Below are 14987 nucleotides of genomic sequence, written 5' to 3' on the forward strand. Positions count from 1 at the left end.
GGGCGAGGGCCAGACTGTGGCTCAGACAGTGCTGACCATGGCCGCCATCTCCTCCACAGGAGAAGTGTCACCAGTACTGGCCGGCCGAGCGCTCTGCCCGCTACCAGTACTTTGTGGTAGATCCGATGGCAGAATACAACATGCCTCAGTATATTCTGCGAGAGTTCAAGGTCACAGATGCCCGGGTGAGTGAAGAGATAGATTGGCTGGAGGGGCTTGAGCCAGACTGGGCCCCACGGGCTGTTGCCCTAGTGATCTGGAAAGGGCTGCCCTGGTTGGTGATGGATACGAAGGCCGAGGGTTAGGGATAAGCATTAGGAATGAGGAGAAATGTCAGCTGACCAGTTGGCCACTTGCTTCTACTGCCACATAGGTGGAAGAGAGGGTCTGATCTCTGTGCTGACCCTGTAGTGTCTCCCCTCACTAGGGAACATGGCCCCAGGGGATGATATTCAAGGAAGTGAATGGGGCTTTCCTCTGGAAGCAGCCACCTGTGGAGGATGATATTAAAGGGCTGAAAGGGACTTGAGTGGTAGACAGTGGATAGGGAGAGTCAGATGGTGGGGATTGGCACCGTTGGGTGAGGAGAGATGAGTATGGATGGTGTTGGCTCAATGAAGGACTGCAGTGTCAGGTGGAGGGAGAAAGGCCAGGTATTAGGTGGCAACAGATGAAGACTCATAGCAGAAGGTGGCCCTGTTGGGTGACAAAGGATCAAAGTTAGTGGTGGAAGATCGATGATGGTAGAGAATGCAGTGAGGGGAAGATAGAGGATGGAGAATGTTGGCCAAGATGACGCCAAAGGATGGTGAAGGCTGCTGAATGAACAGCAATCGCCGGGCATTGTGCTGCGAGCAGTGCAAGACGATGCCCTTGGAGGGGTGGAATCTGGAATTGGAGAGAAGAACATTGGCATAACAGGCTGGAGAATGTCAGTGGAATGTGGTAGTTTGGGTCGGTGAAGGGTGATGCTTTATCAGTGGTAGATGGAGGAAGATAGAATTGGAGAAGGGCAAATGTTTGACCAGCAGGGGGTGGAGAAAATCAATGAGAAATACTTTGACTAAGAAAGGACAGTAAACAATCACTAGTCAATGGTATAAACCAATGGGTGGTACAAGATTGAGGAAGATGGGGTTGGGAAAGGAGATTTTAGAAAATGTAAAACATCAGGGAAAGATGGTACATTGGATGGCAAATGGTGGCAGAGGATAACAATTTTGGATGGCACCATTTTGATGGTGGAGGATGGAATTAGAACAAGGCAGATGATGGGGAATGGAGAATGTCAGTGGAAGATGGTACCCTTGGATGGTGGAGAGTGATGAATTGTTAGTGATGGATGGTGGAAAATGGCACCATTGACTTGTGAAGGATGGAAGATGGCAGAGAATGATTTGGTTGGATGGCACCACTTGGTGGTGTGAAAAGAGACTGGAAAGAGGAGTGGGTGAGTAGTGGGGAATGAAGACAGTCAGTGGAAGACGCCATCATTGAATGGTTAAGGATGAGTTACCAAAAGGGGATGGTGGTAGATGATAGAAGATGATGCTGTTGGGTGGAACTGTTGGATGGCAGAAGGTAATGAGTTACCAGCAGTGGGTAGTAGAAATGGCACTGTTATTGGATGGTGGAGGATGAAAGATGACGGCACTATTGGGTTGTACACCATGAGTCATCGGTGATGAGCTATGGCCAGTGATGGAGTTGAGTTGTGCTCTAGGGCCCAGAAACGGCACAGAGTGGAAGATGACAGAGGATCATGGTGAATAGGCGCTGGGAAGGGCAGAGCTGGGGGCACTATGGGATGGTGAAGGATGGAGGATGGAGGTGCTGGATGTCATACGGGAAATGTGGGGAGAGGAACAGCTGGGTGGCAAGAAGTGGTGAGGATGAGGTTGGAGCATCTGTTGTGGAAAGCAGGACCACTGGATTGTGAGGGATGGTAAGCTGTCAGGGTAAATGAATGGCAGAGAGTGTACAAAATGGGGGTGAGGGCCGGGCATGGTGGCTCATGCCTGTAATCCCAGCTAATCGGGAGGCTGAGGCAGGAGAATGACTTGAATCACTGGAGGCGGAGGTTGCAGTGAACCGAGATTGCACCGTTGCACTCCAACCTGGGCGACAAGAGTGAAACTCCGTCTCAAAAAAAAATGGGGGTGAGGATAGGGAGGATGGAGAAAAACCCCCATGGCCACTGCTGACACTGATAACAAGATTGGGCTCTCTGTACTCCAGGATGGCCAGTCCCGGACTGTCCGGCAGTTCCAGTTCACAGACTGGCCGGAACAGGGTGTGCCAAAGTCGGGGGAGGGCTTCATCGACTTCATTGGCCAAGTACATAAGACCAAGGAGCAGTTTGGCCAGGACGGCCCCATCTCTGTCCACTGCAGGTGAGCTCCCTCGAGTGTCCCAGCTTTTGGCCCTGCTGGGGAAACTGAGGCCTGGTGGGGACAGCCCCAAGCTTAGGCTGTCCCGTCTGGGCTGTTAGAGTCCTTGGGGAATCGGGTGGTCAGATCAGGGCTCTCCAGCACCCACCCCTGAACGGCTGTGCTCACTTTACTACCACCAGTGCCGGCGTGGGCAGGACGGGCGTCTTCATCACGCTTAGCATCGTGCTGGAGCGGATGCGGTACGAAGGTGTGGTGGACATCTTTCAGACGGTGAAGATGCTACGAACCCAGCGGCCGGCCATGGTGCAGACAGAGGTAAAGATGGGACAGGGAGGGGAGGCAGCCTGGCCTCATGCCCCGACTGCCCTAAGCTCCAGTTTCCTCCTCTGTGAGATGGGTACAGCCACCTGGGACTCTCTGGGTCATTGTGGGTAGACGGTCCACAGACCCCTCCCGCGCTGGAAGGGGAGCAGTACCCTTTTAACAAACACAGCAGTCGGCTGAAGGTCAAAGCCGAGAAGCCGCCCTTGGAGTGGACAGAGGTGGGCTCATTGCAGTCCCCAAGGCACAGCAAGTCTGTGGCTCAGCCTGGACCCTGCCATGAACCACTGATTCTCAAGTCCAACCAATGTACAGATGGGGAAACTGAGGCCCAGACTAGCTCCAAGGGGAATGTTCCAGTTGAGGGGGTTCTGAGCAGCAGCCATGTCTTAAAAGATGAGTAGAGGGGACCGGGCGTGGCAGCTTTGGGAGGCCGAGGTGGGAGGATTGCTTGAGCCCATCCTGGGCAACACAGCAAGACCCCATCTCTACAAAAAAAATAGAAATAAGGCTAGGTGTGGTAGCTCATGCCTGTAATCCCAGCACTTTGGGAGGCCAAGGCAGGCAGATCACCTGAGGTCAGGAGTTCAAGACCAGCCTGGCCAACATGGCGAAACCCCATCTCTACTAAAAATACAAAAATTAGCTGGGCCTGGTGACGCACGCTTGTAATCCCAGCTACTTGGGAGGCTCAGGCGGGAGAATCGCTTGAACCCATTGCAGTGAGCCGAGATGGCACCACTGCACTCCAGCCTGGGTGACAGAGCCAGACCCCGTCTCAAAATAAATAAAAATGAAAAGATGAATAGGGCCTCCAGGCAGACGGGAGGAGAGGGCATTCCGGGTACAGAGCCTGGCTGTTTTAGGCAGAGAGGTGTGGCATTGCTCACTTCACTGTGGGAGGGCCGTGGGGGCCAAAGAGACCTTCTGCAAGGGATACGCACAAGGCTGAGGAGCTTGGCCTGCTCCTGAGGGCAATAGGGAGCCCTGGGAGGCGTTAGAGCAGGGGAGGTACTAACAGGTCACCTCTGCTCCCCCAGGATGAGTACCAGTTCTGTTACCAGGCGGCACTGGAGTACCTCGGAAGCTTTGACCACTATGCAACCTAAAGCCATGGTCCCCCCCGGCCCGACACCACCGGCCCCGGATGCCTCTGCCCCTCCCGGGCGGACCTCCTGAGGCCTGGACCCCCAGTGGGCAGGGCAGGAGGCGGCAGCAGCTGTGTTTCTGCACCATTTCCGAGGACGACGCAGCCCCTCGAGCCCCCCGCTGGCCCCGGCCGCCCCAGCGACCTCCCTGGCACCGGCCGCCGCCTTCAAATACTTGGCACATTCCTCCTTTCCTTTCAATTCCAAAACCAGATTCCGGGGTGGGGGGTGGGGGGACGGTGAGCAAATAGGAGTGCTCCCCAGAACCAGAGGAGGGTGGGGCACAGACCACGGTCGGACCCCTCGTCCTCCCCCAGCGGTGGTGGGGGAACCGGGGGGCTCCTCCCCGCTCTGCAGCCTGGGGACGCTGGGCTGGGACCAGAATCCAGCTTTCTTTTAAAACTCTCAGTGTAACTGTATCTCGTGACATTTCGTTTTTTTTAAATAGTGTATTATTTTTTTTTCCATTTTTTTTTTTAAGAGAAACAAACAAAAGACTCACCAGTCGACGACTTTCAAAGAAAGACAACAACTTTGGCTTATTCATATTCTGTTCAAAGACAGTCTATTTTTTCACTGTAGAAAGCGTCCTTGTGTGATAGTTACGTTCGCAAACGCGCACGCCGGGCCCACGCCTGTACCTTGGCTTGCTTTTTTTTTTTTTTTTTTAATTAATTTTTCCTACCATCAGAAAGTGTGCTTTGCTCACAGAAGAATGAGATGTCCTTTTTTCTTTCTTGGCTTTTTTTTTTTCCCCCTTTTTGTTTCATTTTTATAAATTAAATTTTCAGACATATCAAATACAGTTCTGAGGGTAGGGTCATGGGGGAACTCGGACCCAGTGGCGTTGGGTACGGTTGAGGGGGACGCTGCTGTAAGAGGAGAGAGATGACAGTGGTCCTCCCTCCTCTGAGAGCCTGAGCTGTCTCCCCATCTCCCGCCCCCAAGGAGACAGAGAGGATCCTACTTCTTCGGGGACGGTGGCTGTATGGCTGTACTGCCCCACATCAGAGACCCTTTCCCCCTGGGACTATGGGGCAGTTTGTGAGCAAAACCAGAAGGACGGGACCCCCTCTACCCACCCACCCTGAGCAAGCGAGTTGTTCCTCTTTGTACAAGGGCAGATCTGCGGTTACTTTCAAACACTGTTTATTCCAGCGGAAGCAGCCGGGTGGTTTTCCCACCCCCATGTATGTAGATATATCGACTTTGTATTAAAGGAAGATCGTCTGAGCTCGGCCCATTGTGGAGTCTTTGTTGCGCCCCTGCCTGTCCAGTCTCATCCCTGGGGTGGAGGTCGGTGGGGTCCTGGAGAGCTGATCTCGTCTCCTTGTGTGAGCAGTCGGAGGAGTTGGCCCAGAGAGGTGGTGGTGCTTGTCCAAGACCACACACTGCCGAGGCGGGTGGATCACAAGGTCAGGAGTTCGAGACCAGCCTGGCCAACATGGTGAAACCCAGCCTGGCCAACATGGTGAAACTCTACTAAAAATACAAAAATTAGCCAGGCGCAGTGGCGGGCGCCTGTAATCCCAGCTACTTAAGAGGCTGAGGCAGGAGAATCACTTGAACCCAGGAGGCGGAGGCTGAAGTGAGCTGAGATCACACCACTGCACTCCAGCCTGAGTGACAGAATGAGACTCCCATCTTCAAAACAAAAAAAAAGCCCCATTTACATATTAGGAAACAGGCTCAGGGACGGGCACACAATAAGTTCGAGGTGGAGCTGGGATTCGTACCCTAGCCCATCTCAACCGCAGCCCTGAGCATCACACCGTGCTGCTTTCTCAAAGCGGCCTGGGGAGGAACTGAGTCCATGGAGGGAAGCAACAGGTTGGGGACACTCTTTCTTCTCCACCCTCCAGGCCACTCAGTGAGCGGACCCATGCACTGAGCCAGAATCACATCCCTGGGGATGGAGGGTGAGCCATTTTGTATCTATACCCTTGCCTGAGTCGCCTCTTGCTTGGGCATAGAAACCACCCACAGGAGCCAGAGATAGGATGAAAGAGCCCCCCTGTGACCTCAGGGAAGTTCCAGGAATGAGAAGGGGTGATCTTAGTGACACCAGGAACTCAGCTCAGGGAACACTAGGACTACATCTCTCAGAAACCAACAGATCAAGGCCGGGCGCGGTGGCTCACGCCTGTAATCCCAGCACTTTGGGAGGCCGAGACGGGCGGATCACGAGGTCAGGAGATGGAGACCATCCTGGCCAGCACAGTGAAACCCCGTCTCTACTAAAAATACAAAAAATTAGCCGGGCATGATGGCAGGAGCCTATAATCTCAGCTACTCGGGAGGCTGAGGCATGACAATCGCTTGAACCTGGGAGGCAGAGGTTGCAGTGAGCCAAGACCATGCCACTGGTGACATGGCATGACTGGCATGACTCCAGCCTGGGTGACAGAGCAAGACTCTGAGTCAAAAAAAAAAAAAAAAAAAAAAAAAGAAACCAACAGATCAGGTAGTGAAAAAAATACAGAAGATGTGACTAACATCACTAATAAGCTTAGCCAAAAATATTTAACAAACCCTATTATCCCCTCCTACTCTAACATTCTCAAACACACAGGGAACATTTGTAAAAACAGAGATCGGCCGGGTGCAGTGGCTCATGCCTGCAATCTTAGCACTTTGGGAGGCCGAGGCAGGTGGATTACCTCAAGTCAGGAGTTCAAGACCAGCTTGGCCAATATGCTGAAACCCCCGTCTCTACTAAAAATACAAAACATTAGCTGGGCATGGTGGCACATGCTTGTAATCCCAGCTACTCAGGAGGCTGAGGCAGGAGAATCGCTTGAACCCAGGAGGAGGAGGTTGCGTTGAGCTGAGATCACGCCCTGCACTCCAGCCCAGGTGACAGAGCAAGACTTCATCTCAAAAAAAAAAAAAAAAAAATTAACAGAGATCTTCACGAACTCCAAGAAACAAATATTAGATAAGGTATCCTGATCTTGGCTCAGAAGAGTAATTAGCCTCCCCTGGAAAGGGGAGGGAAATTTTAAAACACTTTTTTTGGCAGGGAAGTGAGTGGGGGACAGAGTCTCGCTCTGTTGCCCAGGCTGGAGTGGCTCAATCTCGGCTCACTGCAACCTCTATCTCCCAGGTTCAAGCGATTCTCCTGCCTCAGCCTCCTGAGTATGTAGGACTACAGGCGCGCACCACCACACCCAGCTAATTTTTTTTTTTTTTTTGTATTTTTAGTAGAGACAGGGTTACAGGGTTTCACCATGTTGGCCAGGCTGGTCTCAGTCTCCTGACCTTAAGTGATTCGCCCACCTCAGCCTCCCACCAGTGTTGGGATTACAGGTGTTAGCCACCATGCCCAGCCTTAAAATACATTTCTAAATAAGGTATGTGTTAAATCAGTGTAATCCAGGTGCAGTGGCTCATGCCTATAATCCCAGCACTTTGGGGTGAAGATAAAAAAAAAAAAGAAGAAGAAAGAAAAAGGAAATCAGTGTGAAAGTTACAAAGCTTTTCAAATTGAACAATTCAGATAGTACATCATGAGATGCATAACCTGTGGGATGCAGCCAATGGTGTGCTCAGAGAAAAATTCATAGCCTTGAACACATTTACACTTTTTTATTTTGAGGTAGGAGGGTCTCACTTTGTTGCTTAGGCTGGTGTTGAACTCCTGGCTTTAAACAGTCTTACTAGCTCAGCCTCATTACTGGCACCAGCCACTGTGCCTGGCCTCTTTAACACACTTAAAAGAAATTTTGAAAATAAGTCAACTTTAAAAAGTTCATGAACCAAGTTTTCAATCAAATCACTAGAAAATAAACTCAAATAGAAAAAAAAAAAAAAACCCAAATAGAAAAAAAACGAAGATGAAGATGGATATAATTTTCTTTGTTTTTTTGTTTTTGTTCGTTTTTGAGACAAGAGTTTCACTCTTGTTGCCCAGGCTGGGGTGCAATGGTGGATCTCGGCTCACTGCAACCTCTACCTGCCAGGTAAGGGTGATTCTCCTGTCTCAGCCTCCCAAGTACTTTGGATTACAGGCGCCCATCACCATGCCCGGCTACTTTTTTTGGATTTAGTAGAGACGGGGTTTCACCATGTTAGTCAGACTGGTCGCGAACTCCTGACCTTGGGTGATCCACCCGCCTTGGCCTCCCAAAGTGCTGGGATTACAGGCGTGTGCCACCGCACCCAGCCTGGAAATAACTCTTAATTGGGCATTTTGATATAGCTCTTTTGCATTGACAAGATCAAAAACCTTTTCTTTGAAAACTCCAAAAACCTTAGGCAAAGATAATAAAAAAGAGAAAGTACAAATAATATCAGAAAAGTGGGAATAGAACACATTAGAGATGAAGCTTTTTTTCTCTTTTTGGTAAGATAAGTATTAGGAGAGCTAAGGAGGAAACAGACAGGGGCAGTGGGGGCTACCGGTAGCAGAGCTGGTATGCAAAAAATCCCCTTCTCTCCCTCCATAGGATAGTTGTAAGGACAGACAGTGAAGAGAGAAAAAGATGGGGAAGCTGGGCGCAGTGGCTCACACCTATAATCCCAGCACTTTGGGAGGTTGGGGCAGGTGGATCACCTGAGGTCAGGAGTTCGAGACCAGCCTGGCCAACATTGTGAAACCCCGTCTCTACTAAAAATACAAACATTAGCAGGGTGTGATGGTGCATGCCTGTAATCCCAGCTACTCAGGAGGCTGAGGCAGGAGAATTGCTTGAACCCGGGAGGTGGAGGTTGCAGTGAGCCGAGATCACACCACTGCACTCTAGCCTGGGTGACAGAGTGAGACTCCGTATCAAACAAAAAAAAAAGATGGGAAGAACCATGTATTATAAGAACTACATTTCATAGCCTCTGAGTTCTGAATTTAAGTAGGAGAGGAGAAACCTCTTCTCAGTGACACACTGTGAGACAAAAGGGACAGAAAGGTCTGTTTTTTTTGTTTTTTTGTTTTTTTTTTTGAGACAGAGTTTTGCTCTTTTTTGCCCAGGCTGGAGTGCAATGGCACAATCTCGGCTCACTGAAACCTCCGCCTCCCGGGTTCAAGTGATTCTCCTGCCTCAGCCTCCCAAGTAGCTGGGACTACAGGCGCGTGCTACCACACCTGGCTACTTTTTGTATTTTTAGTAGAGATGGGGTTTCACCATGTTGGCCAGACTGGTCTTGAACTCCTCACCTCCAGTAATCCACCCACCTTGGCCTCCCAAAGTGCTGGGATTATAGGTGTGAGCCACCGAGGCCGGCCTGGAAAAGTAATTCTAACCCAAGCCTGGTCCTACCTGAGTCATCTACAAGTTTACCAACAGGCTCTCCTGCCCAGAGAACTCCTACTCAATTCTCATGCTCCACTACTAAAAGCCCCTCTAAGAAGTCATTTCTTACTTTACCTTTCTGGGCTGCCTGAGCCTCCTGTCCATCCTTCTAGCCGAACACCAAGCCCACTGAGGCTAAAGTGTCTCGATAGGATCTTGCCCTCCTTACTGGGAACTGAACAAAGAAAATCTTTAGGGAAAGTCAGTGTGCATGTGACCTTCAGCCCTTGAAGTGCTCGTGGCTATGGCAGAGGTATGTGATAGCAGACTTCCTGGAATAACAGGCCCCTAAGGAATTTCCTCAACCCACAGACATGGCCACCAAGACTGAGCCTTTCCAGGTGCCTTGGCCCTACCACAGTTACCATAACATCCGCCCCCATATTTCTGAGCGCTTACTGTATACTTGGCTCATGCGGTTTCATTTAATTCTTGCAACAATGCACCATTGGACAGATAAGAAAATTGTGGCTCGGTCAAGTGTGGTGGCTCATGCCTGTAATCCCAGCACTTTAGGAGGCTGAGGCAGGCGGGTCACCTGAGATCAGGAGTTCGAGACCAGCCTAGCCAATGTAGTAAAACCCCATCTCTACTAAAAATACAAAAATTAGCCAGGTGTGGTGGTATGTGCCTGTAATCCCAGCTACTCGGGAGGTTGAGGCAGGACAATCACTTGAACCCAGGAGGTGGAGGTTGCAGTGAGCTGAGATCATGCCACTGCACTCCAGCCTGGGTGACAGAGTGAGACTCTGTCTCAAAAAAAAAAAACCCAAAAAAACAAAAAGAAGAAGAAGAAAATGAAGGCTCAAAAAGAGGTCAGGTGTCATCCAAGATCAAAAAGATGGTAAGTGGTGGAGCGTGTAGTTGGGGCCCAGGTCTGCCTATCTCCTTTGGCCTCAGTGAGGGGGACAGTCAGGGTATCTCTGAGCACTGCCTGATTAAAGTCAACACTGGCCACACTCGAGCACAGTGGCTCACGCCTATAATCCCAAAGCTTTAGGAGGCTGAGGCAGACACATCACTTGAACGGTCAGGAGTTCGAGACCAGCCTGGGCAACATGGTAAAACCCTGTCTCTGCTAAAAATACGAACATTGCCCAGGCGTAGTGGTGAGCACCTGTGATCCCAGCTACTCAGGAGGCTGAGGCAGGAGAATCGCTTAAACCCAGGAGGTGGAGGTTGCAGTGAGCCGAGAGAGTGCCACTGCACTCCAGCCTGGACAACAGAGCAAAACTCTGTCTCAAAACAAACAAAAAAAAACATTGGCCACATATGGCAGCCCCAGGCTAGGAGACAGAGAGCCTGGAACAAAGCCCCATCCCCACCTCAACAACACGTCAGAGGCCAAAACCTCCTCATTCTCTGAAAAGTATAAATGCCAAATACAAAAAAAAATTAGCTGGGCATGGTGGCGGGCACCTGTAGTCCCAGCTACTTGGGAGGCTGAGGCAGGAGAATGGCATGAACCCAGGAGGCAGAGGCTGCAGTGAGCCGAGATCGCGCCAGTGCACTCCAGCCTGGGTGACAGAGCAAGACTCTGTCTCAAAAAAAAAAAAAAAGAAAAAAAAAATACAAATGCCGTCAATAAATACATACCCTGCCCCTAACAGTATGGTTTGAAATGTTTAAAGCAAAACATGCAAAGGAGAAACCGACATCATCACAGTTACGCTAGGGGATGTGAAAACTAAAAGATCAAGCAAAATTATAAGGATCTCAAGGAGACTAATAATCAACAGCAAACTTGATCACATACCCCTTCGCAGGACTTTGTACCCAACGAAGAACAGGCATTTTGTCCAAGCACTTTGAAGTCATCACAAAAACAGACCATATATGAGAACACGAACAGAGGCCCAACACTCAGCCCTCATTCAGCCATGATGCAATCAGATTATAAATCAATGATGACCTATGGCCTCTCAAATCCACAGAATTGGAAATAATAAAATAATGAGTTAAAGACATGTCAAAAGGTAAATCGCAAAATATGTAGAACTGAGACCTGGCACAGTGGCTCACGCCTGTAATCCCAGCACTTTGGGAGGCCGAGGCAGGCAGATCACCTGAGGTCAGGAGTTCAAGACCAGCCTGGCCAACACGGCGAAACCCCGTCTCTATTAAAAATACAAAATTAGCCAGGTGTGGTAGCACGTGCCTGTGGTCCCAGCTACTCCAGAGGCTGAGGCACAAGAATTGCTTCAACTTGGGAGGTGGAGGTTGCAGTGAGGTGAGATTATGCCACTGCACTCCAGCTGGGCAACAGAGCGAGACTCTGTCACAAAACAAACAAACAAAATATGTAGAACTGAATGACAAGACCACTCTGCAAATTGAAACCTGTGGGATACAATGAAAGATACACTCAGAGGGCCAGGTGTGGTGGCTCACACCTGTAATCCTAGCACTTTGAGAGGCCAAGGCAGGTGGATCACCTGAGGTCAGGAGTTCAAGACCAGCCTGGCCAACATGGTAAAACCCTGTCTCTACTTAAAAAAAAATATACAAAAATTAGCTGGGCGTGGTGGCAGCCACCTGTAGTTCCAGCTACTCAGGAGGCTGAGGCAGCAGAATCGCTTGAACCCAGGAGGCGGAGGTCGCAGTGAGCCAAGATTGCACCACTGCACTCCAGCCTGGGGGACAGAGCGAGACTCCATCTGAAAAAAAAAAAAAAAAAAAAAAAAAAAAGATACACTCAGAGTTAGAGTTAAATGTAGTCTTAAGGTCTTAAGTATGGCAGCACTTTTTTTTCCTTTTTTGCCATTTATGGAATGCTAAAAATAGACAAGCAGTCAAAGAGGTTCTCAGAGGGAAATTCATAGCCTCATATGAATTTATGAAGGAAATAACTGAAAATAAACTAGTTAAGCTTTCAACTCAAGTATCTACCAAAAGAACAAATAAACTCAAGGAAAATCAAGAGAAAATATTATGAAAATCAGAAATTCATGAAATGAGAAGCTACAGCAGCACCACCACGAACAAAAAATAATATTAAAATCTGAAGCTGGGTGCAGTGGGCCATGCCTGCAATCCCAGCACTTTGGGAAGCCAAGGCAGGAGGATTACTTGAACCCAGTAGTTCAAGAACAGCCTGGGCAACAAAGGGAGACCTCCGTCTCTACAAAGTAAAGAAATTAGCCAGGTGTGGTGGCACATGCCATGGTCCCAACTACGTTGGGGTGCTGAGGTGGAAGGATCACTTGGGCCCAGGAGGTTGAGGCTGCAGTGAGCTGTGATTGCACCACTGCATTCCGGCCAGGGTGACAGAGACCCCATCTCAAAGAACACCCATAAAAAAGCAGACCTCTGGCAGGAAGTCAGAGGCACAAAGGAAAAAACATTAGGGATGACAGGACCAATCACTCTTACCAAGGAGATATGTCATTTATTTATTGAGACAGGGTCTTGCTCTGTTGCCCCAGCTAGAACGCAATGATATGATCATGGCTCACTGCAACCTTCACATCCCAGGCTCAAGCCATCCTCCCACCTCAGCCTCCCAAGTAGCTGGGATTACAGACATGCACCACCACGCTTGGGTAATTTTTGTGTTTTTGGTAGAGACGGTGTTTTGCAATGTTTCCCAGGCTTGTCTCGAACTCCTTGACTCGAGCAATTTGCCCAGCTTGGCTTATCAAAGTACTGGGATTACAGGTGTGAGCCACTGCACCCAGCTAAGGAGATATTTTATTTTATTTATTTATTCTTGAGATGGAGTCTTACTCTGTTGCCCAGGCAGTGGAGCGATCTTGGCTCACTGCAACCTCCGCTTCCCGAGTTCAAGCAATTCTCTTGCCTCAGCCACCTGAACAGCTGGGACTACAGGCATGCAATATATATATATATATAATGTATATATATATTATATGTGTATATATATATAATGTATATATATATTATATGCATATTATATATATATATGTATATATACATATATATACACATACACGCAGAGATGGGGTTTCACTATGTTGGCCAAGCTGGTCTCAAACTCCTGACCTCAAGTGACCAACCTGCCTCAGCCTCCCAAAGTGCTGGGGTTAAATGTGTGAGCCACCACGTCCAGCCCCAAGGAGATATTTTAAAGGATGAGAGTATACTACATATATACAATTTTATACCACTAAATATGTAAAATGATACATTTTAAAACCTGGGCAATTAATATCAATATAAACTGAATTGTAAAAAAGTGAATAATCTTAGAAAGTAGTGAAATGAGGCCAGGAGTGGTGGCTCATGCCTGTAATCCCAGCACTTTGGGGGCTGAGGTGGGCGGATCACTTGAGCCCAGAAGTTCAAGATCAGCCTGGGCAACATGACAAAGCCCCATCTCTACCAAAAATACAAAAAATTAGCCAGGCATGGTAGCACACACCTGTAGTCCTGTAGTCCCAGCTACTTTGGAGGCTGAAGTGGAAAAATCACCTGAGCCCAGGAAATCAAGGCTGCAATGAACTGTAATCATGCCACCATACTCTAGCCTGGGTGATGGAGAGAGACCTTCCCCTCCCCGCCCCAGAAAAGAGAAAGAGATACAGAAAATAGTGAAGTGATAGTAAAGATCTATGCCCCATACAAGGCACCTTCCCAGATAGTTTTCCAAGTGCGTTTTGCCAAATCTTCAAGGAAGAGATGATTTGCACCTTTTGTAAACTGTCAGCTTATGAGGTGAAAAAAGAGATGGTACCTAAACTGTACGAGGACAAACTAAGGAGGAAAAAAGCACATTCCACTTATGTGCCTACATGCAAAAAGGCCAAGAATATTTCAGCAATGGAAATCTAACATCTCATTAGAATACAATTATGACTCAGACAGATTTATGGAATGCAAGGATAGTTTGACTTTAGAAACTGAGTGAGAACAGATTGGTGCTTTTGGAGGACAAGTTGAGAGTATCTAGTAAATTAAGGATGCACCTAATTTTTTCAGTCAACAATTCCATTCCTAGATATGCATCTTACAGAGACTCTTGCAGATATGTCCAAGGGGACATGTACAGATATGTCAAGAGTGGCATTATTTGTCATTAAAATATTGGAACCAAACTAAATATCCATCAGGAAAATGTATAAAGAATTATGAAAGTCCAGGCACAGTGGCTCATGCCTGTAATCCCAGTGCTTTCGGAGGCTGAGGCTGGCGGATTACTTGAACCCAGTAGTTTGAGAGCAGCCTGGGCATATAGTGAGAACTCATCACTACAAAAAATGTTTTAAAATTAGTTGAATGTGGTGGTATGTGCCTGTAATCTCAGCTACTCAGGAGGCTGAGGTAGGAGGATTGCTTGAGCCCAGGAGGCAGATGTTGCAGTGAGCCAAGATTGTGCCACTGTACTCCAGCCTGGGCAACAGAGTGAGACCCTGTCTCAAGAAAAAAAAAAAAAAAAAAAAAAAAAGGCCAGGTATGGTGGCTCACGCCATAATCCCAGCACTTTGGGAGGCCCAGGTGGGCGGATCACCTGAGGTCAGGAGTTCGAGACCAGCCTGGCCAACACAGTGAAACCCCGTCTCTACCAAAAACAGAAAAAATTAGCTGGGCATGGTGGTGGATGCCTGTAAAGCCAGCTACTCAGGAAGCTGAGGCAGGAGAATTGCTTGAATCCAGGAGGTGGAGGTTGCAGTGAGCTGGGATCGTGCCACTGCATTCCAGCCTGGGCAACACAGTGAGACTTCGTCTCATAAAAAGAAAAAAATTATGATACAGGCACATGACGGAATACTATACAGCAATGAATATGAAGCCATTAAAACTATACACCATGACCTGAACAAATCTCAGAAATATTCTGAGCAAAACAAGCAGATTTCAGGAAGAAAAGTTACAATGCA

The 14987-nt window shown here is 48.6% G+C and overlaps 1 protein-coding gene across 12 annotated transcripts in view; it reads left to right on the top strand.

Moving 5' to 3' along the window:
* The window catches only part of PTPRS (protein tyrosine phosphatase receptor type S), a 132472-nt gene extending 127371 nt beyond the window's left edge, over nucleotides 1-5101 (top strand). For 9 of the 12 annotated variants that reach the window (XM_030796966.1, XM_030796971.1, XM_030796969.1 and 6 more), the window contains 4 exons: nucleotides 60-185; nucleotides 2239-2393; nucleotides 2573-2708; nucleotides 3755-5101. In XM_030796966.1, the coding sequence (XP_030652826.1) occupies nucleotides 60-185; nucleotides 2239-2393; nucleotides 2573-2708; nucleotides 3755-3823 (486 nt within the window). In that variant the 3' untranslated portion in view covers nucleotides 3824-5101. The remainder of the gene's footprint in view (nucleotides 1-59; nucleotides 186-2238; nucleotides 2394-2572; nucleotides 2709-3754) is intronic. The other 3 variants (XM_030796977.1, XM_030796974.1, XM_030796978.1) reach the window with 1 other exon arrangement.
* The last annotated feature ends 9886 nt before the right edge of the window (nucleotides 5102-14987 follow it).

Source organism: Nomascus leucogenys, chromosome 17, assembly GCF_006542625.1.
Source record: "Nomascus leucogenys isolate Asia chromosome 17, Asia_NLE_v1, whole genome shotgun sequence".
NCBI classification, from domain to species: domain Eukaryota; kingdom Metazoa; phylum Chordata; class Mammalia; order Primates; family Hylobatidae; genus Nomascus; species Nomascus leucogenys.